Raw genomic sequence first — 22341 nt, forward strand, 5'->3', positions numbered from 1 at the left:
CTTGTTTGAAGTGGGAGCTAAAGGAGGGAGGTGTGCTTTTCCCTGGATGAAGCAGGATCTCTCTCAGCCTGGTTTCATCTTTACTTAGCACCTGCTGGCCAGGAGTGGTGTCGCCCGAGCAATCAGACAGTAGACGTGCCAAGAGTCTGACCTCCCTGTGTCTGCTGCCCCTCCCCCCAGCCCCATGACACTTCTCCTGATATAGATGGACAGGGGTTGGTTTAAAATGACAGTCTCAAGTTCGTGTAGAAAGAGAAAGTTAATTCAAAGAAACTGTCAGGCAAGCTTCCTCTCTCTGTAGGAATAATTATTATCCCCTTTCACCATGGCCCACCTGGGAGCCCACTTTGCCTTCAGATCCCGCTGGCAGAAGACCGATGATGAACTCTGTCGACATAGCATGTCCTTTATTCTTCACAAAGCCATTTGCAATGACTTCTTTCAGAGCTATCTCTACCTGCTGGAAAATATTCCCCTGGGTAAGTGAGTCAGAGCTCCTAGATAAGGGATAAGAAATGACTGGAGCCACTATGTGAGGTTGTGGGGCTTTTCCAAAAGGAATTAGAACAAGGACACTTTTCAGATAAAAAGGACCCACAACCATTTAAATGGGCTTAAATGTTTCAATGGCATTCTTTTATGGAGAGTGCAAAATCAAGTGCTGCCTGGAAGGTCAAGCCTCTATTTTGGGACTTCCATGCACCACAGACATGAGTAACTTGCTTCTCTGGGTGTTGGCTGCCTGAATATCAGCCTTGTAGAAATGAATTTCTTGAGTTTGAAAGGACATTTTTAATATTTGCAAAAGTTTAGAGGTGAGTAAATTAGGTAACTCAAAGATGAGAATATTAATGCAATAGCATATCAACTCACAATTAAAAAGAATGGCTGAACAATAATAGATCAAGGTTGTTGGGGTGAGTGTGTGTCTGCATGTGTATGCATGAGCACACACTCCACATAATGCTTTCTGGCCTTTCTGAGTTACAATAATAGTCTGAGAGCTTAAAGGAGCTGATTTTAGTGTGATCTTTGAATGTTAAGAAAAAAACTGGGCAGTAGTCTGTCTCCATTATAGTTATTTCCTCTAGTTTTCAGGGAACTGGACAATAGGGCAACATAAAGCTTATCTGGTTTGTCTACACTGCTTTTCTCAGCCTGTGTGAAAGTGGTTAGTTAAGCGCACTCTTAACAGCCCTGAAGAGGAAATAACTTGTGATTAAAGAGTGAAGTATCCCCTTTGATTTATATTCCCCCAATGAAAGCAGGAGCAGTATGTTTCACCCCAGTCTGTTTTCTTAAGGTTGCTGAAAGCCCCATTGTACACTTGATGTGGGCAGGCTTTCCAGATGGGCAAGGAGCTACATAATTCTTTGTGTTGCATTCAAGACTATATTACCAGCCTACCAAGGTCACTTTCTAAGTCCATTTCTGAGGGGAATCTTTAATTCTAGATATACAAATGACTTCATCTCACATATATACATATATATATATTCCTTATACAAATTTCTCATTTATGACTTTATTTGATCCTCATACCCACATGATGAGATAGATAGGGTCAGCATTATTACTTTCCTATGCACCTTCTCACTCCTGTCCCCTATACTATTTTTTTAAAATGAGGAAAAGAAAATTCAGAGATGATGAGATCAGTCTAGATAGGTCTCACCTAGATACCAAAGCAAGAACCAGGGCTCTTTCTGGTAGATCACATTTTGTTGTGCAGTCGTTAAGTTGTTCCCGATTCTTTGTGACCTCATGGACTGCAGCACTTCAGGCTCCACTGCCCTTCACTGTCTCCTGGAGTTTGCTCAAATTCATATCCTTTGTGTTGGTGATGCTACCTAACCATCTCATCCTCTGCCACCCTCTTCTCCCTTTGCCTTCAATCTTTCCTGGTTTCAGGATCTTTTCCGAGTCCATTCTTTGTGTCAGGTGGCCAAAGTATTGGAGCTTCGGCTTCAGCAACAGTCCTTCCAATGAATATTCAGAGTTGATTTCCTTTAGGACTGACTGGTTTGATCTCCTTGCAGTCCATGGGACTCTCATGAGTCTACTCCAGTGCCATAATTCAAAAGCATCAATTTTTCAGTGCTCAACCTGCTTTAGGATCCAAACTCTCTGATCTACCCATAAGTAATTCCTTTAGGACATAGTCGACATCTCATCTGTATCCAAATGGAAAAATTAGAGCAGTTTATTTGGAAGATGATGATGTTCTGACCACTCCATATATTTTGTCAGACCACTGGAGACACTGTTTGGACGATATCTCAGTAACAGTAGCTTGTTGGCTCATGTTGCGTTAGTCTGGCGAAATATATAAATTCAATAACTTATGAGAGATTTGCTAAGGGGTAGATGACTGCCAAATTTTAAAAATAATTATTAGAGATTAAACCCCATCTCTGAAAGTAGCTAAAGATGAATTTAAAAGACCCCAATAAATATTTATGAGAAAAATTAAATGGCCCCTTACTAATAATTAATTGCAAGTTTCCAACACCCTGAGTCCAAATTCTGGCACTGCTACTGATAGAGAAATCACCCCTGCAAGTTGCTAAACTCTGAGCATCATTTTCCTCAAAACTGTGGGGCTGTTGGAATATTAAATGCAATTATATGTGTGAAACTCATCAATGCTCAGTAAGCAGTAGCATTTCATTTCCTTCCTTAGAACCAGCTCTCTTTTAAAGTCACCACACAGCCTTCCTTAGAACAGGCATTACCAATGATAAGCTTAATTCGCTGTATGAGAGTTTTCAGGCTCCAGTGGATATTAATGTTTTCACTTTGGAAGTAAAACTCAGCCACTGGAAGCACTCCTTCCCCAGCCCCCACTGAGGTGTTTTAGAGTTGGCTTCCCCTCCTCTTGATGATTTCAAGACTTCATAGAAATGAAAATAAAGCCCTTCTTTTAAAAGACTGGGGAGCCCTACTGTAGCATCTACACAGAGAGTTTTTTGTTTGGAGTAATTATGGGAAGAATGGCAGCTAACCAGACTCTTTGATTCCTTCTTTCTTCCTTCCTCCCTCCAACTGCCTGCGTTAAGCAGTCAGCCTCACACCAGCTCACTGTGAAGTGACATTCAGTCATGGGGACGCTTGCTGAAATATCCCTGGCTAAGTTCAGTGATTCCTGGAGAAGCAAGAGCATGCATATTCAAAGTCTCCAATGGAATTCTTAGCTATGCCATTGACTATGACAGGTCTTCACAAAGAAATGGAAACATGCTTGTTACTATTCTCAGTGAAGTGAAGTGAAGTGAAGTGAGGTCACTCAGTCGTGTCCGACTCTTTGTGACCCCATGGACTGTAGCCTATCAGGCTCCTCTGTCCATGGGATTTTCCAGGCAATAGTACTGGAGTAGATTGCCATTTCCTTCTCCAGGGGATCTTCCCGACCCAGGGATTGAACCTGGGTCTCCCACACTGTAGACAGATGCTTTACCGTCTGAGCCACCAGGGAAGTCTGCTAATCCTCTCAACATCTGTATTAGGTGGTGGGGTTATTTTCTCTCTCCTGAATCTGAGGAACTGATCCACAGAGGAAGTAAGTAACTGGCCAAAGATCACACGGTGATGAGTGTGGAGCAGGATTAGAAGCCAGGCCAGTTGAGCTTTTTAACCACAATATCATGCTGCCTCTCAGTGTAAATGGCAACTTGACTAGTGAAGGGATCACTACAAGTTTTACCAAAATTTTCCAACTGACAGGAATATAAAAAACAGTCCATGAGGAGCACTGGCTTTCTACTGAAGAAATCAGAAAGATGGGTGAGCCAGTGAATGGGTTCATATAATCTAGTTATACCAGCCCAAATTCAGCTAGAGGCCTGGAGTGAATGAATTTGTCATAGGTGGCTGTTTGTGAACAAATGGGAAGTAGAGTAGGAAAACAATTTAGGTAAATCTCCAGTTTGTATAACAGTGTGGGCCTGTATACAATCCAACTTGGAGGTGTACACATAAGCCAACTCCTCAGTAATTCTTCTAGCACTATCCACAGCATATTTTTAAGGACACAGAAGTCAGTGAATATTTATTCACTATATATTGTGCAAGAATCTATTACTCCTGGACATTGTTAAAGGCTTAGTCTAACTTCACACTTAGAATAATACTTCCAAGCAGTTTAGCAAAAGGAACAAAGGCTTTGCATTTAAATAATTTGGGTTAGGACCTGGGTGTGACACTTCTTTTCTCCATAATATGGAGCATGTTACTAAATTTTTCAGATTTTTTTCATCACTTACCTGTAAAATAGTGATTACAATTCCAGTTTTTGTGAGGACTAAGAGAGATGACATGAAAGTGCCTTGGCATAATGTCAGGCACATGGGAGGTACCTATTAATGGTTATTAACTCCCCTTCACTTACCCTTTTAAAATAATTAGGCTCTGAGGAAGAAATTGAGAACAATGGTCACAACTTTGCTGTCACAATTAAAACCTAGAATTAATAAAAACATTCCCTAAAATACACTGCTGCTGCTGCTAAGTCACTTCAGTCATGTCCAACTCTGTGTGACCCCATAGACAGCAGCCCACCAGGCTCCCCCGTAACTTCCAAATGAAACTCAGCATACAACTTTTGGCATTTTTCAAGTTGATTTCATCCCTGTGGAAAGCATGGCTGCACAACTCACTGTGCAGTGATACATTTTCCGAAGGTTTATTGTTGCCTTTGCAATACCAATTATGTAAGACCATTTTTCATTTTAAAGAAATGAAGAAGTGGATCGTTTTCCTTTCTTTAGCAGACCGTCCTATACACAGTACTAAATGGGTAAAATATGGATTTTGAATTTAAATAGAACTAGGTTTAAATCCCAGTTATGTCACTCACTATTTGGCAATTTCTTTAACCTCCTGATGCCCTCTTTTCTTCTGTAGATAGTCACGTCTATCTTATATATTCGGTGAGATATAAATGCTAGCATATATAGTACATATATACATGTTTGATCAGTGATGATTACTATTTTTTTATTATTTAGGTTTGCCTAATTAGGAAAATCAATTTATCCTCCTATAGTTTTTCATTAACCACAAAAAGTGTGACCTATGTGTGATTATGTCATGTGTGCGTGCATGTGCTCAGTTGTGTCAGACTATTTGCAATTCCATGGACTGTAGCCTACCAGGCTCCTTTGTCCATGGAATTCTCCAGGCAAGAATACTGGAGTGGGTTGGCTATTCCCTATATCCATCCACTACTTTGTTGAACCTGTTATCCAAAGAACGAAAAACTAGACAATATTCATTTATTCAGTGAACACTCAAAGGAGGCCTGCTGTGGGTCAGCAGGATGGTAAGTCCTGGGGTTATAAGGAAAATAAGATAGAGCTTTATCCTGAGAGTTTAATGTAGGAGAGAGACCCGCACAGATAATCTTTGTGGAACGTGGGGACATGACAGGCATCACTACAGGATGCTGCAGAGGGAGGTCCAGAGGAGGCCTGGTGACTGCTGGATCAGCTTCTGACTCTTCCGATGTAGAATCTCACCATGAAAACTCTGTCCCCAGTATCTTTGTATTCTGACCTTTTCACATTCAACAGCGGGTTAGGTAGAACACTGAAATAGGAATTAGAGAGGAAGCCATTTGGCCAAGTGGGCAGGGGACATGACGTGCAGCAGGAACTTGTATACATCCTTGCTGGGGTGGGGAAAGTGTATTTTCCCTCCTTCCTCACCTTTCTTTACTTGTGTTTGAAGGCTGAAAAGGATTTGTGTGCTCAGTTGTGTCTGACTCTTTGTGACCCTATGGACTGTAGCTCACCAGGCTCCTCTGTCCATGGAATTTCCTAGACAAGAATACTGGAGCAGGTTGCCATTTCCTCCTCCAGGGGATCTTCCTGACCCAGGGACTGAATCTGTGTCTCCTGTGACTCCTGTATTCATCGGTGAAATCTTTTCCACTGAGCCACCTGGGAAGCCCTGAAATAGTCCTCAGTCGAAAAAGAAAAAGCCCACTAAAACTTTCAGGGTTGAGAGTGCATTACTTTACAGGCAAGGAACCCCTGACTCCTAAAGCATTCAGGGAAGAAATAAAACCTAGAGGGACTCTCAGTGTAATTCTAAGGCTTGTTAATGATGACTTTCTAGCATTCTGGCACACACAGACCTTTGGATTCTACCAGGAACACTGATAAAATTCCACTCCCTCCCACCCTTTCTTGTGGATGAGAAAACTGACAAGACTTTGGTGTTTTTTAGATTCCACAAATAAGTGAGATCATACATTATTTATCTTTCTCTGTCTGATTTATATAATTTAGTATAATGCCCTCGAGGTCCATCTATGCTGTCACAAATGGCAGAATTTTCTTCCTTTTATGGCTGAGTAATACTCTATTGTGCCTAGACACATTTTCTTTCCTTCCTCCCTTCCTTTTATCTTTCCTCCCTTCCTTCGTTAAATTTTTACTGTCACTTCTTTAATGGCTAAATTGAGAAGTGATCACCTACAAATCTCTCTTATGGAAGACCTTATACTTCCTAAAGACATCTCCATTTCTTTCCTCTTATAAATAAAAGACTAACTTGATCCAGTATTGTATCTCAAATCATTTCAAACTTACTGTTTAAATCTAGCCTATATATCCTCTGAAGACTTTTAGGTCAATTTCCAGTTGACAAACAGGTCTAATATCTAGAATAAAGTCTAAAAGAGTTATATCCAACTCTACTAAAAAAACAAACAAAAAAGGAAAATAGAGAAGGTACTCAGCAAGCATAAACACTATGCTCTCAACAAATCTTTCTTAGAGAGTTCACAAGATCTTTGTTCTTCTTCAGGGCAAATTCACACGTACTTTATTTTTCTTTTTGTAACCTTGGAAATTGCTTGGAAGTTCAGCTTATAATGTAGGTCAAGAAATAAGCACCATGTTATATCAAGAGCTAATAGAGTGTCTAGCCTCTGGTTTAGACTATACTAGGTGTCACAAAAACATTGCAATCCCACAAGAATAAGCCACTAGATGTATTCTATAATAAAAAGATATAGGCTGATATTTGATTACCTTATCAATCAACTGGCACCATTGCAGGAGCTATCAGGAGGGGAGTACCTGGGGCTGGACATTACACCTCATATATCTTTTTAGTGAAATGTTCCTGTCAATTAGGTGACAAGCCCATAACCATAAAAACTTACCTATTGAGTCTGACCCCTGCTGAGCTTGGCATTCACTTGTGGTCTAAACGTTGCTGGCATAATGGACCATTCCCATTTCCAGATTAAAGGTTTTAATAAACTCCACCAACTAGTTGACTTAAGCAGGTGATGATGAGAGTGGTTGTTTTGCTGCTTTGGTTGGATCAACAAGAGAGCACTGGGCTGTGGCTTACCTGTGGCTTGCCCCAGAAGCATTCGTCTCTGGGAAGACTTTGTGAGCTGTGATTTCTTAACCTCATTTTCTGAGACATCCAGACGAATTTGGAACAGTCATGTTTTTTTGGCATGGTGATGCTTAATTTTTTCTGTCCCTGTTGAATTTATAAGCATTAATTTTATTCATTATATGTCATTGTTGACATAACACTTTACTGAGTGCTAGGGAAGGGGGACTGGTGTCGGTTCCCAATGATTTTGAACATGAGGGCATTCCTTTTAAAGTTATATTTTCTCAATCAGATGCTCACTTGTATATAAAATGTCAAAAAATCTATATATTTATTAATAGTTTTAAAAGGTTTGTATTTTTAAAATGACAATCTATTGTTCAGTTCAGTTCAGTTCAGTCACTCAGTCGTGTTCGACTCTTTGCGACCCCATGGACCGCAGCATGACAGGCCTCCCTGTCCATCACCAGCTCCTGGAGTTTACCCAAACTCATGTCCATTGAGTCAGTGATGCCATCCAACCATCTCATCCTCTGTCGTCCCCTTCTTCTCCTGCCCTCAATCTTTCCCAGCATCAGGGTCTTTTCAAATGAGTCAGCTCTTCACATCAGGTGGCCAAAGTATTGGAGCTTCAACTTCAACATCAGTCCTTCCAATGAACATCCAGGACTGATCTCCTTTAGGATGGACTGGTTGGATCTCCTTACAATCCAAGGGACTGTCAAGAATCTTCTCCAACACCACAGTTCAAAAGCATCAATTCTTCTGTACTCAGCTTTCTTTATAGTCAAACTCTCACATCCATACGTGACTACTGGACTATTTATTAATAGTTTTAAAAGGTTTGTGTTTTTAAAATGACAATCTATTGTATAATTAACATATATAGGAAATATAGTATATAATATTGTTAGTCTCTAGAAAATAACATACATGGGTTCTGATTCCTATATTCCTTTTAGCAAATTCATGATCACTCAAGGGTCCAAATATTGGCCTCAGCGTCTTCAAGGTAGGAAATAATGATGTAACTCCACAGATGAAATATACTACAATGGATAGAAGTAGGGTTTATTGGATTTTTAACTTTTAGAATAAAAATTTGGAACTATGTAACCGTTATTCAATTCAGAGCTATGTGGTACATTAATCCACTGTCACAATCTTGGTGTTCCTAGTAAAGTTTAAATAGATTCTCTTTTCTTATACTCCTTCTATGTACAATTATGTCATATTTTGGTTTGCTTCATATCCTGATTGTAACATTTTTTTATACAGTTGTATATTTTACTTGGAGCATTCAACTGTCTTTTATTTTTGTTGAGGTTAAAAATATGTCTTCCTAAGGATATTACTCATGTCTTCTCACTTCTTCCCTACTATCTATTGCCCAGAATCCAGTTCATTCTATTTCCTGAAGATATTTTTTAAGCCAGTGCTTTCTGTTGTAGTATAAACTGATTTCTTTCTAGATCTAATAATATCTACCATTTTGGGATTTCTTTTCATTGGATTCCTGGGTTAATTTTGTTGTCTTTCATGATATATCTTCTCAATTTTAACCCTCACTGAGCTGGAATATAGCTTTGAGAAACTTCTGAAGAATGAATATGGGAGGTAAATATTCTCTCACCATTTGAATGGTAATATATTTTAGCTTCAAAATAATTTTCCCTTAAAATATTGATGACACTGTTTTTCAGTGTTTGTGATGAGATCTGTGTTATAAGCCTGAGTCTACTCCTTTGAATATACGGCTGCCAGGTAAACTATGAGGTCAGTTAAATTTGAAATTAAGATATGCTAAGTCGTGTCCGACTCTGTGCGACCCCATAGACGGCAGTCCACCAGACACCCCCGTCCCTGGGATTCTCCAGGCAAGAACACTGGAGTGGGTTGCCATTTCCTTCTCCAATGCATGAAAGTGAAAAGTGAAAGTGAAGTCGCTCAGTCGGGTCTGACTCTTAGTGACCCCATGGATTGCAGCCTAACAGGCTCCTCCGTCCATGGAATTTTCCAAGCAAGAGTACTGGAGTGGGGTGCCATTGCCTAGTCCGGAATTTAAGATAATCAACAAACAATTTTTTAGTAAAACTATGTCCCATGCAATGTGTGGTATTTTGAGCATATTTATACTAATAAATTATCCATTGATTATCTAAAATTCAAAAGTAATTGTATGTCTTATATTTTTATTTGCTAACTCTGGCAACCCTACTTGAAAGTCAGCAAACTTTTCCCCTGTAAATAACTTAATAATCTTCTCATTACTTTTGGTGTTTTGAAATTTCCTAAAGATATGTATGAATGTGACATTAATTATTTTTGATAAAAATTTTCATAAATAAAAATATTTTTATTTACATAAAGTATATTTAAGTATTTTTAATTAATGTATTTACTTTAATTGGAGGGTACTTTACAATATTATGGTGGTTTTTGCCATACAGTGACGTGAATCAGCGAGGTTTTTAAAATCCATATTGCTTAGTGCTCTTGGACCTTACAATCTCTTTCAGCTTGAGAAATTTTATCTGTTTTTTCTGTAATAATTTTCTTCTCTTCATTTTCTGTTTTTGAGAATCTTAATTAGCTTGATGTTGGGTCTTCTGAGTTAAATCTTTATAGCTTTAATATTTTTACTTGTGTTTTCTGAATCTACCTTTTCCTTTATGTCCTGATTTGTTTACTCAATGTTAACTCCAAATGTTTACTCAATATTAACTCCAAAGTTTTTGGTAATCAAAATTTTAATTTCTAAGAATTCTTTATTATGTTTTACATTGCCATTTTCTTGACATCTTATCTTCAATTTATGATGCACCTGTTCTCGTATCTCCTCATGGATAAAAATTTTTGCTTGGTTTTGGTTTAAATTCTCATTAATTTCCTGGATTATTTCTATTTCCTTTGAAGTCAGTTTTGATTGTTTATCTCTCTTTTGTTTTTCAGACATTCACCCTCATGTATTTGGAAGTCATTTTTTAATCCATGGTTAGGGATGAAGGACAAGGTAAAGGAGTTTAGGTGGTGGAGAAGATTTCCTCTGTTACATACTTCTCCACTGAATAGAAAGGATGCCCAGGAGCTCTACATATGCCAGTTGACTTTACCAGACTCTGATGAATGTAAGCAGATGAGGTGCCTGGAACCTTCTATATGCCAGAATTACTATTTTAGGATCCCAACACTAATGGGTCTAGTTCTCCTTTTTTTCTTTTTTTAGAGAAGAGACTATTTACCCCCCTTAGATTATAGCTGTGCTGCTTGTCACTTTTGGGAGGAAGTACATTGGTCACCTCCCAGTTGGCCTGCAGGCAGATTTTAAGTTAACTTTTACTTCCTTTGCAGGTGTCCTGAGCTGTAAATTATATAGTTTTGTTCCATCTGCTTTTTGTCTTCCAGAAATTTGTTGAAATCATGAATTTATTGGCAGTCCCTCCTCATTTTCTTCATTGTTACAGATTGAGTTTATTAAAACAATTCATGGGGAGTATTGGGAATGAGAGAAGACAAATGGATGGATTCAGCTTATAATCTTGAACAAGAAATTCCTCCCTTTCATCTCACTTTCTATCATTTCCTTCTGAATGCTCTCTAATGAACATATTTTATATCTGCAAGGATGCATTTTAATTTACAAATCACATTTAAGTGCATGCTCATTTACCTTTCAGAAGTGGGAACACATGTTTTTATAAAAATAAATGTTTAAAAATAATACCTCACTTCTTTTCTGAAATAATGACATAGTATATGTGAATGTGCCTAGTATAATACCTAGTACAAAATAGTTGCTCAAAAAATATTATACTTTTTAGTATTTTATTTTCAGAACTTAGGGCTCAAGCACATTTTCTGTTATGTTGGTACAAAGAGATATATGGGTATGAATTGCTTGAAAAAGAAATGAAAAAAATACCTATCCCTAATCTACCTTGTGGTTAGAAGTAAGGATTAGTGATCAAATTTCCATAAAATATTTTAAGGTCAAAGATAAAACTTACTGTGAAACTTGTGAAATTATTTATTCTACTGTAGCAAACACTATTGAATACTTTTAAACACAGTGACAAGCTATTTTTAAAATTAAACTCTAGGTTTATTAAATCATGAAAATGCCACGACTGTGATTTATACATGACCCACCTGAAGATCATAGGGGTTGAGAAGTTTACCCAAGGTTAAATAGCAAGTAAATAACTGAGCTAGAGCTCAAGCCCAGATCTTCTGACATCAAACGAATACCCTTTCCTCCATACCACAGATTTGCAGGCTTCTAAGAGGAAATTCGCTGCATGATAAGAATGAACTTGTTCTGTCACTTAAATATTAATAATGTTTTATTTTCAGTGAAATTGTATGCTTTAACAAGTCAAGTAATCAATGGTGAGATGCAGTTCTATGCCAGAGCTAAACTCTTCTATCAAGAAGTACCAGCTACAGAAGAGGGTATGATGGGAAATTTCATTGAATTGTCCAACCCAGATATCCAGGCCTCTCAGAAATTTCTCAGGAAATTTGTTGGGGTGAGTATCCAACTGTAGTTTGATTAGGAAGCAAAGTTCTTGCAAACAATGAGCTCACAGGCTTCTGTGTTGTTGCTTCAGTCATATGAAAGCCAAATGGGTGAGCCATGGGTTTAGTGTGAAAGCCTGTTTTAAGAGGTTCAAAAAGGATGGGGCACATTAAATGACTGGTTTATCCTAGTTGGCATCACTCTCCTAGCACCAGCTTATTTCTTATGCTTCAGGGGAAGGTGAACTAGCAGTGTTAATATTACAAGTAGTAGATTAAGAAGACTTCTCTTTCAGATCCCATAGATAAGCAGTTGACACTCAGATGACCGATGAGAAATCATGCCATTTGGGATCTTGGGGTGATTTATTGAGTCTCTGTAATAAAAACTCAATGTTGTAGGGAAATGCAGGCTTATGTTTAGTTTAAAAATGATAAGTATAGTAGAATATCTTTATATTGTTTTCTACACACTTGAGACATTGCCTTGAAAAACTGTGATCCCTTTATAGATTTGGTGTTGGGTAAAACTCCACTTCCATACTTTCAGGCCACATGGAGATGGGTCATATACTTTAGGGGCCAGAATCTTGGGCCCCAGAGTCATTATGGTTCTTCTTACAGTGTAAGCCACCTTGGGTTTACTCCTTAAATTCTCTTAAACCTCAATTTTCTTACCTGTGTCTAGAGTATAACCACAGAACATATCTTGTAGGATAATGTGAAGCTCAAATGAGATAATATATGTCAAATATTTACTTTAGTGCACATAATTATTATGCAATAGAGCTCATTTATTGCTACTACTACTAACAAGCTTTCATATAATTCAGTCATTGTATTTTTTGGAGCTTCATTTAGGGGCTTCCCTGGTGGCTCAGGTGGTAAAACATCTGCCCACGATGCAGGAGACCCAGTTTCAATCCCTGGGTCGGGAAGATCCCCTGGAGAAGGAAATGGAACCCACTCTAGTACTCTTGCCTGGAAAATTCCATGAATGGAGGAGCCTGGTAGGCTACAATCCATAGAGTTGCAAAGAGTTGGACACAGCTGAATGACTTACTTTCACTTTTTCATTTAGTTTTTAGAACAGACAACCCACATAATAAAGCTGCTGTTGGTTCTACTGAGAACAAAGTCCTAACTAGCAAACAGGTTTTGTTCCAATTCACTATGAAGTTATTCATCTGAAATTTGGACTCCATTTTATTCTGATGAAGGAACCATTAAGAATATTACAAATATTTGGGATTAAGTTGTCAACCTATTTAGAAGCATAATATTAATAGTTTCCCTAGTGTTGAGGTGAGGTTCACTTTTTATCCAACTTTCTCTGAAGTACCCTTTGCCTGAGTATAGAAAAATAGAATCAGGATGGAGCACTCACTGGGGCAAAGTGTCTGGACATCAACTGTGGCCATAAAGGACTACAAAACTAGAGATGATGGCTGGGGTTATTTATAGATCAGGTTAACCTGGAATATTTTAAAATCAGTGTTACTGACTGACTTCACCGAGCACTTTATCTGAGATAGTCACTCTGATGAGCACTTTAGAAGTACTATCTTATTGTTCTTCATAATAATTTTGGTAGGTAAGTACTATTATTATTTCTCATTTTCATGGTTGGGGAAACTGAGGCTTCTAGAGATTAAGTACATTTTCAAGGTTACACAGTTGGTAAGAGACAGATCTGGGACTCATGCCCGACAAGGTCTGTCTGATACCAAATTCCCAGCTCTTATCCACGACATATTTTTTCTATTTGTCTCATGAAGCAGAAAAATCCCTGCTCTGTGTGCGTGTGTGTGTGTGTGTGTGTGTGTGTGGACCACAGACCTCAACTCTCCCCCAATCTGGCGAAGAGCAATCCTTCCTGCTCGCCTCGAGGTGAGGCTGACTTTGATCCCAGTGCATTTCAGAAGCTTAGTTAGTAATCCGGCTGTCTTGTCACTCCATGTGGAATGCCAAACTGACCACAGGGATGCTGGTCAGACAGAGCCCATACACAGGCCCACAGACCTGGGAAAGGAAACAGGCTTCTGCTGGCATATTTATGTTGGAAATGAGTAGTCTGCTTTTTTCAAACAAATATAAGGAGTCCTTCTTAGTAGACAAGGCTCATTGTGAAGCTGTGACCTCAAAGTACAAACATAGTCTTTTTAAAGAAATGATATTTTGGTACTTTGACCTTAATAATATGCTAAATTAGTATCCAGGTCAAGATACAAGGAGTTTGGGAACATGAGTATCTGACATGATTTATCCTTATGTCAACTGGGAAAAGGCAGATTGTTTAATTTAAAGTTTTGCTTTCCTTTCAACACTTAGTGATCTGGGACAGTGGGAAAACACTTTTAAACTTGTTGCAAATGTGCTTACTTTAGCAAATAAACAAACGATACCAAGATAATATCAGTGGCAAAACTGATAACATTCCTTACTTTTAGCTTTTTGAGGGGAAAGTAAAAATTTATAAAAAGGAATTGGTATTTGATGGTTTTATCTCTTGATATTTCTCAGAGATCGGATGACTGAAAAATTGGGGGCTAACTGTATTTCACGGTTTTTATACAGTGGTATTTAACACTTTATTTTCAAACTCCAATGGAAAGAAGGTAAAATAATATTCTTTGACACAAAAGACATAGGCAGAATCAAAATGAAAATGAAATTTCTTAGAGTATTTTACTATTTTATATAAATCCAAAACTATGAAAATAATAAATAATAAGATAATAAATAATAAGATAATTAAAGTTCTGAAATCACACATTTATGTGGTTTTGGTCACATTCATGGAGGTGCATCAAATTTCAATCCAAGCACAGTAATAAGCAGCCAGAGTGTCCAAGAGAGTAGAGATGTTGTCCCAGAGGTCAGTCTTTAAATGTCTCTTCTCAGAGGCACAGCATGAGGATGAGAGAAAGAGGAAAAATCTTGGTGCCAGGATATGCGAGGCTGTGCCAAACACGGGGAACGGCATGGAATAAAGACAACTAGGCGGTAGCAGTGAGGGGCAAAAGTGCACAAGATTTGAGGAAAAGGCATCTTTTGTGTTTTTATATAACAGTTTTTGTATATTTGTGTATTCGTGCGTACATATGTGCTCAGTCACCTCAGTCGTGTCTGACTCTTTGTGACACATTGGACTGTAGCCTGCCAAGCTCCTCTGTCCATAGGGATTCTCCAGTCAATACTGGAGTGGGTTGCCATGCCCTCCTCCAGGGGATCTTCTCGACTCAGGGATTGAACCTGCGTCTCTTATGTCTCTTGCACTGGCAGTAGGGTTCTTTACCACTATAACCACCTGGGAAGGCCAATTGTTTTGTATATTGTTTTGAAACTGTTGTTTCAAGGATAGCTACAGTCAAATATCATACAACATAAACACACACATATACATATATATATATACATATACACACATGTTTATTTCATAGATATATACTGGTTGTGTGTGTGTGTGTGTGTGTATGTATATTACTTTATAGAAGCAAATTTGAGAAGGTTTTCATTGGCTGATACCCTCCTATCTCTACTAACTATTAATCTTTCACTGTCAGTTAATTTAATTCAGAATTTTACTTTTAAAAAGTTTAAGGGCTTTTTGTCCAATAAGTCATGTGATTTCTGATACAAAAGCAGAAACAATTTTTAGCGTGAAAAGAGACAGGGGGACTTTGCTGCAACTACCTTTTATCCTCATAAATGTGCTATATGCCATAGAGGCTGAGTTTGAAGCGAAATTCTGGCCTGAGAGTGGAACAGATTGCGTTTCCTCAGCTCAGGTCCTAACAATTATCTTCCACACAAGAATAGTAGATAATTCAGAGCCCTCAAAATCAGTTTTGAAAAACATAAATTTTAATCATCCACCCCAGTATGAATTGAAATGTGTTCACTGCATGAGTTTGAAAAGCAATTTTAAACCTCTGAAAGATTCTCTCTGCTTTGCTCTCTCTTTCTACAAGGCAATAAGCTACAGTGCAGGTCCATTTGCTATGGATTTGACCCAAATTGGCAATTAACAAAGTTCTACTTCAGAGAAGGCGATGGCACCCCACTCCAGTACTCTTGCCTGGAAAATCCCATGGACGGAGGGGCCTGGTGGGCTGCAGTCCATGGGGTCGCTAGGAGTCAGACACGACTGAGCGACTTCACTTTCACTTTTCACTTTCATGCACTGGAGAAGGAAATGGCAACCCACTCCAGTGTTCTTGCCTGGAGAATCCCAGGGACGGGGGAGCCTGGTGGGCTGCCGTCTCTGGGGTCGCACAGAGTCGGACACGACTGAAGCGACTTAGCATCAGCAGCAGCAGCAAAGTTCTACTTTCATAGGACTTTAAATGGCCCACTTCTTATAAAACATTACCTAGTTCTCAAACCTAAGACATTTTCTAAAATCTTATTTTTTAATTATTTGAAAGACCTATAATTGGATAAAATAAAGAAGGCAAAAACTAGACATGTTTGGATATGTTTTGAAAAAAGTCATTGAATGTTTTATAACTTGACTCTGGCAGTGGGTGCAGGCATTCTAAAGTTGCTTCAGTGCTACGACTCTGTGCTACGGTATGGATTATAGCCTGCCAGGCTCCTCTGTCCAAGGGTTTCTCCAGGCAAGAATACTGGAGTGGGTTGCCATGCCCTCCTTCAGGGGATCTTCCCATCCCAGGGATTGAACCCATGTCTCTTATGTCTCCTGCATTGGCAGGGGGGCTCTTTATCACTAGTGCCACCTAGGAAGTCCACGGTGGTGGGTTCATACCTGTATACATTTGTCCAGACTCCTTGAATGGTACATTTAAAACAGTACATTAAATTTTATGTGTGTGTGTATGTTAGTTGCTATGTCGTGCCCCACTCTTTGTGACCCCATGGACTGTAGCCTGCCAGGCTCCCCTGTCCACGGAGTTCTCCAGGCAAGAATACTCCAGGCAAGAATAATGAGTGGGTTTCCATTCCCTTCTCTAGGGGATCTTCCTGATGTAGGGATCAAACCGAGGTCTTTTGCATTGTAGGCAGATTCTTTACTGTCTGAGCCACCAAGGAAACTCACATTTAATTATATGAACTTGACCTAAATGAAGTTTACTTAAAGAGGTAACTGAGTGTCAAGACTCAGGGAGAATGTCTGTCATTGGAATGTTCCACAAGGTACCTTTCTGCAGGGGCCCGGGAGAGCTGGCACGGACTGTGCCTTGGACTGCGGCTCTGGGATAGGAAGAGTGAGCAAGCATGTCCTGTTGCCGGTTTTCAACACTGTGGAACTGGTGGACATGATGGAATCGTTCCTCCTCGAAGCACAGAACTACCTGCAGGTCAAAGGCGACAAGGTAGAAAGCTACCACTGCTATAGCCTGCAGGAATTCACACCCCCACTGGGAAGATACGATGTCATCTGGATTCAGTGGGTCATTGGTTAGTTCTGCATGGCATTGCATCTTCCCTTCTCCCCACTAACTGGAGGACTTGTGGAGGCAGAGCAAAGACACAAAGGGATATTTGGCTCTAGCTGCACTTAGAACAGTTAGCTAGTCTAACATATAATGCGAACTCCCCCCAAACTCTGGTCCTCTGGATTCTGCCCCTAACATCCACTGAACAAGGCTGGTGATTTCCATTCTTAGGATGGAGTGTCTTTGTGCCAACCTAAATCCTAGAAGAAAACTGAATATTTGAAAAACTTTAAAAAGTGTATCTCCATTATTGACAAACCTTGGCTTTCTTAGATTTAAATTCTCAGGAAATGAGATAGCAGTGAATGAGATTTTGGTCTGAGTGTGTGTGTGAGTGTGTGTGTGTGTGTGTGTGTGTGTGTGTGTGTAAGACACAGAGGAATAATGGCAGAGTTGAGCTGTTCAGCAGACATGGAGTGAATCCAAGGGATGAGGAATGGTTTATTTTGTGCCTGGCGGGTAGATAGACTAGGTTGGTATAATAGCTGTTTTACAGAGCGTGCACTGATTCTCCTCAAAGAGGATACCTGTCCTCTTACCTAAATTCTCAAAGCCTCCCACAACAAAACAATTCAGGCTATGAAATAATTCATGAATGAATGAACAAACAAGCTCCCGATTTGTAGCCTTGTGGCCGTTCAGTCTTGCCTACTCACCTCCTTCCCCACCCACCCTTTCATCCTGTTCCCCCATTTACTTGGCCTCACCTGTAGGGCACCTGACCGATAAAGACCTTCTTGCGTTTCTTTCCCGGTGCCGAGATGGCCTGAAGGAAAATGGCATCATCATACTGAAGGACAATGTGGCCCGGAAGGGCTGCATCTTCGATCTCTCTGACAGCAGCGTGACTCGGGACATGGACATCCTTCAGACCCTCATTAGGAAGAGTGGGCTGGTGGTGCTAGGCCAGCAGAAGCAGGACGGCTTTCCAGAGCAATGTGTCCCGGTGTGGATGTTTGCGCTGCACAGCGATGGAAGCTCCTGACCAGCTGCCGGAGTGAACGACTGCACTGCACAAAGGTGCATTGGGAAGAGTGGCTCTCCTCTGATTCACAAGTTACACCCCTTGTGATCCACGGAGGAATGAACAGAAGGGAGGCAATGTATGTTTTAAAATGGTTGATGTCACGTTTCCACTAATTATGTAAGTACATGCACACACGCTGTGACTTTTCCAAAAGATAAATGGAATGTGACATCTGGAAAAACATCTGAACTGTACCAGTGTACCCATAAAAACAGGAAAGGGAGCAACAGTCACAAAATAGAAACCTCATTGGTCTCTGAAGATTTGCATTAAAGAGTAGTTTAAGGTGGGTGGGATAAAGTCTAGACCACCTTTCTCTGCCCTCATGCTAGATACTTTATACTTCCTTCCTCTTTGGGAATATTACTTCTCTCAGACAAAAATCTCCCCTTAATTAAGAAAGCACCAGTCAAAATAACCTTGTTAAACAATTCCATTACTTAATTTTGTCTTTGGCAGAAAAAAAAAAATGTGGTTTCACTTTCTATTTTGGGTCAGTTTAGCTGCCCAATGATGTAATATGGATGCAATTTCATAACAGAAGTCTGCATTTCAGTGATGGGGAAGTGTCTCCTTTCAGGAGAAAATGTTTTACCCTTGAAATTTCAGCTGTGAACATGTAAGTGAATGTCATTGATAATCTAATTTTAGTCACTGGCTTCTAACACAACTTGCTTCATTGCAGTCGCTCCTGTTTCCTTGGTTGATAAGAATGTACACTGGAAAGAGATAGGAAATGGTAAACCTGAAAACTGAACTAACTGCGTTAGTTTAATTAAAAATATCTAAAATCTTTCAAAAACAAAAATGTAACTTAATTTCTATTAGCAGAATGTTTAAATATAACTTCTATTTTATTTAAAATGCTCTAAAGTCTTCATGTGAAGGATTTGTCTTTTGATGTATTATATATTGAGTCTTCTATGAAATACAATCATTTTAAGTAAAGAAAGTCTGTTAAATGCATATGCTATCACCCTAAAATCATGTTTATAAGTGATAGCTCTAAATTAGGAGGAAAATAATTATTATAAAGCACTATGTTGATATAGCATGATTTAGTAGTCTGATTTTTATGTCCTGGAAAATTATGTCACTCTGCCACTGGCACCTTCCAGCTGCAGTATGTTATTCATAACATTTTAGGGTAATGTAACAGAATGTGAGTTAAAATCATTGCTGGAGAAACCAGAGACCAAAATTAAATAAAATGATGAATCATTACCAAACAGAATTATTATGACAAAACAAGAATTCTCATGTTTTCATCCTCTATGTATTGGAAAAAATTAACTAAATCTTCCTTTTCAGCCTATCCTAGGCATTTTCTGCTTCTTTTACACTTAGCACCCTATTCTCTTACTTCTTGACTTTCTGCTTTGCAAGTACTCACATGCTGATCGACACAGTTGTCCATTCCTCAGCACACTGGTTCCTGAGCTCAAGGAGGAAATAACATAATTGCCCCATTAATATGAACACATAATCTTTAACTCAGCTGAATCTTTGGAATAGATCAGCAGTCCCTTTTCTCTTCCTATGTCATTTTCTGTTCTTCTTAGAAAACTTCCAGATCTTTATTGTGCCACAAAAATTCCCAACTCCATATCTATTTTTCACTTAATTGATAAAGCAGAAATTAGGAAGTAAATTATACCAATATCTCCTCTCTATAACAAGTTAATAACTAGTACAAGGTAAAGGGAAGAGTGGGCTTTCCTGGTGCCTTGCAGTCAAGAATCTGCCTGCCAATGCAGAAGACATAGGTTTGGTCCCTGGATCTGGAAGATCCCCTGGAGAAGGAAAAGGCAATCCACTCCAGTATTCTTGCCTGGAGAATCCCATGGACATAGGAGTCTGGCAGGCTATATATCCATAGGGTCTCAAAGAGGTGGATACAACTGAAGCGACTCAGCATGCAGGGATGCGTGGACTGAAGTACACCAGGCTCCTCTGTCCATGGAATTCTCTAGGCAAGAATACTGGCGTGGGTTGCCATGCCCTCCTCCAGGGGATCTTCCTGACCCAGGGATTGAACACTCATCTCTTATGTCTCCCGCATTGGCTGGTGGGTTCTTTACTGTTAGCGCCACCGGGGAAGCCTGGGCTACAGTCCATGGAGTTGCAAAAGAGTCAGACATGATTTAGCAACTAAAGGAAAGAGTAGCTTGAGAGGTGAGGCCATCAGAGTCGGAGCATGCTGCCTGATAATTAATGTGAAGGTTAGGATGTGTTTAAAGAATAATGGAAAGATCTGAGGTTACAAGGAAGGGGCTGAATTTTCTGGTCTTCTGAGTAGAGTCAAGGATGCTATAGAAGGAAGACATTTGGAGTGAGACCTACTCCAGCTGTCTTCAACAAGGCAAAGATATATCTGATGTTTATCAACACACCTGTGTTGTATGGTAAGTGACAATCTACATTAGTTCATAGTCCAAGTGCCTCCAAATCATTTGGGCAGTTTTTATAAAATAGAGATTCCCAGGCCCTGTCCCCATGATAATCTGATTCTGTGAAATGAGACCAAATAACTTGTATTTTTTAAGATCTCAAACTGATTCTGATCATTACTTTTGAGGATACTGATAAAAGAGGTGTGGAGCTGGGCTCTTCAGAGTCAAAGGAAGATAAGATAGGGCAGGCAAGACGCAGGCCAGGTTCAAGGAAGTAGCTGGATGGAGAAATCCATTCTCCACACCAATGCTAGCTTTCTAAAACCTGAACTGACCATGTTATGTATAAACTTTCAATGACTCCCCATCACTGATAGGATGAATTCCCATCACCTTAGACTGACATAAAGCCTTTTGTGATCTAGCCCTGGCTTCTCTCTCCAGCCTCAGTTTTCCCACATTTCTTGAAATTGTGCTTAACTACTTATAGATCTCTCAAGGAGCTATGACTTTTGGGACATGGCATTTACTGATGTTACTTCCTTATCTCTCATTCTTATTTTATTTTATTTTTTAACTTTTTGGCTATACCACGTGGCATGTGGGATCTTAGTTCACTGACCAGGGATTGAACCCAGCATTGCCCCCTTGTTTGAAGCTGAGCTGGCTCAGTGGGTAAAGAATCTATGGGCAATGCAGGAGACACAGAATCCCCAGGTCAGGAAGATCCTCTGGAGGAGGAAAGTGGCAACCCACTCCAGTATTCTTGCCTGAAAAATCCCATGGACAGAGGAGCCTGGCAGGCTACAGGCCATGTGGTCCCAAAGAGTGGACACAACTGAGCAACTAAGTTCACATGCATGTTCTAACCATTGGACCATCAGGGAAGTTCCAGAATATCTCCCATTCTTTTTGTCTGTCTCAGACTGCAAAAATGTTACTGACTCTAGGAAAGCTTCCTTCCAGGTGCTGGGTTAGATGCCCCTACTATGTGCCACCCTCATACCATCTGCTTGACATGTCACAGCACTTATTGTGTGGCACTGTAATTACTTGCTTACCTGTCATTTCCCCTATTTAACTCTGAGCTCCTTAATGGGACATTCATGTTAGAGCCTCAGTTTTTAGCATACACCCTAGTTGTTGTTGTTTAGTCACTAAGTTGTATCTGATTCTTTTGAGACCCCATGGACTGTAGCCTGCCAGGCTCCTCTGTCCGTGGAATTTCCCGGGAAAGAATACTGGAGTGGGTTGCCGTTTTCTTCTCCAGGGGATCTTCCTGACTCAGGGATCAAACCCATGTCTATTGCATTGGCAGGTGAGTTCTTTACCACTTACCCACCAGGGAAACCTATATCCCCTACTACACTGAAGTGAAGTAGTGAAATGAAAGTCGCTCAGTTGTGTCTGACTCTTTGCGACCCCATGGACCATACTGTTCATGGATTTCTCTAGGCTAGAATACTATAGTGGATAGCTGTTCCCTTCTCCAGGAGATCTTCCCAAGCCAGGGATCGAGCCCACGTCTCCCACATGGCAGGCAGATTCTTTACCAGCCGAGCTACAAGGGAAGCCCGACTAC

At 39.7% G+C, this 22341-nt stretch overlaps 1 protein-coding gene across 4 annotated transcripts; it reads left to right on the forward strand.

Annotated features, from left to right (window-relative positions):
- Positions 1 to 210: 210 nt before the first annotated feature.
- On the forward strand, positions 211 to 19681 carry NTMT2 (N-terminal Xaa-Pro-Lys N-methyltransferase 2). 4 transcript variants are annotated; one of them, XM_019976795.2, is made up of 5 exons: positions 347 to 479; positions 10312 to 10487; positions 11713 to 11888; positions 17052 to 17301; positions 18053 to 19681. In XM_019976795.2, exons 2-5 carry the CDS (start codon positions 10361 to 10363, stop codon positions 18322 to 18324), a joined length of 825 nt encoding a protein of 274 aa, XP_019832354.1. In that variant the 5' UTR covers positions 347 to 479; positions 10312 to 10360; the 3' UTR covers positions 18325 to 19681. The 4 variants fall into 4 exon arrangements, with proteins under 4 accessions (XP_019832351.1, XP_019832352.1, XP_019832355.1 ...); XM_019976792.2 differs by lacking the exon at positions 10312 to 10487 and having other exon boundaries at positions 211 to 479; XM_019976793.2 differs by lacking the exon at positions 10312 to 10487 and having other exon boundaries at positions 211 to 479; positions 18071 to 19681.
- Positions 19682 to 22341: the final 2660 nt, after the last annotated feature.

Source organism: Bos indicus, chromosome 16 (genome assembly GCF_029378745.1).
Source record: "Bos indicus isolate NIAB-ARS_2022 breed Sahiwal x Tharparkar chromosome 16, NIAB-ARS_B.indTharparkar_mat_pri_1.0, whole genome shotgun sequence".
NCBI lineage: Eukaryota > Metazoa > Chordata > Mammalia > Artiodactyla > Bovidae > Bos > Bos indicus.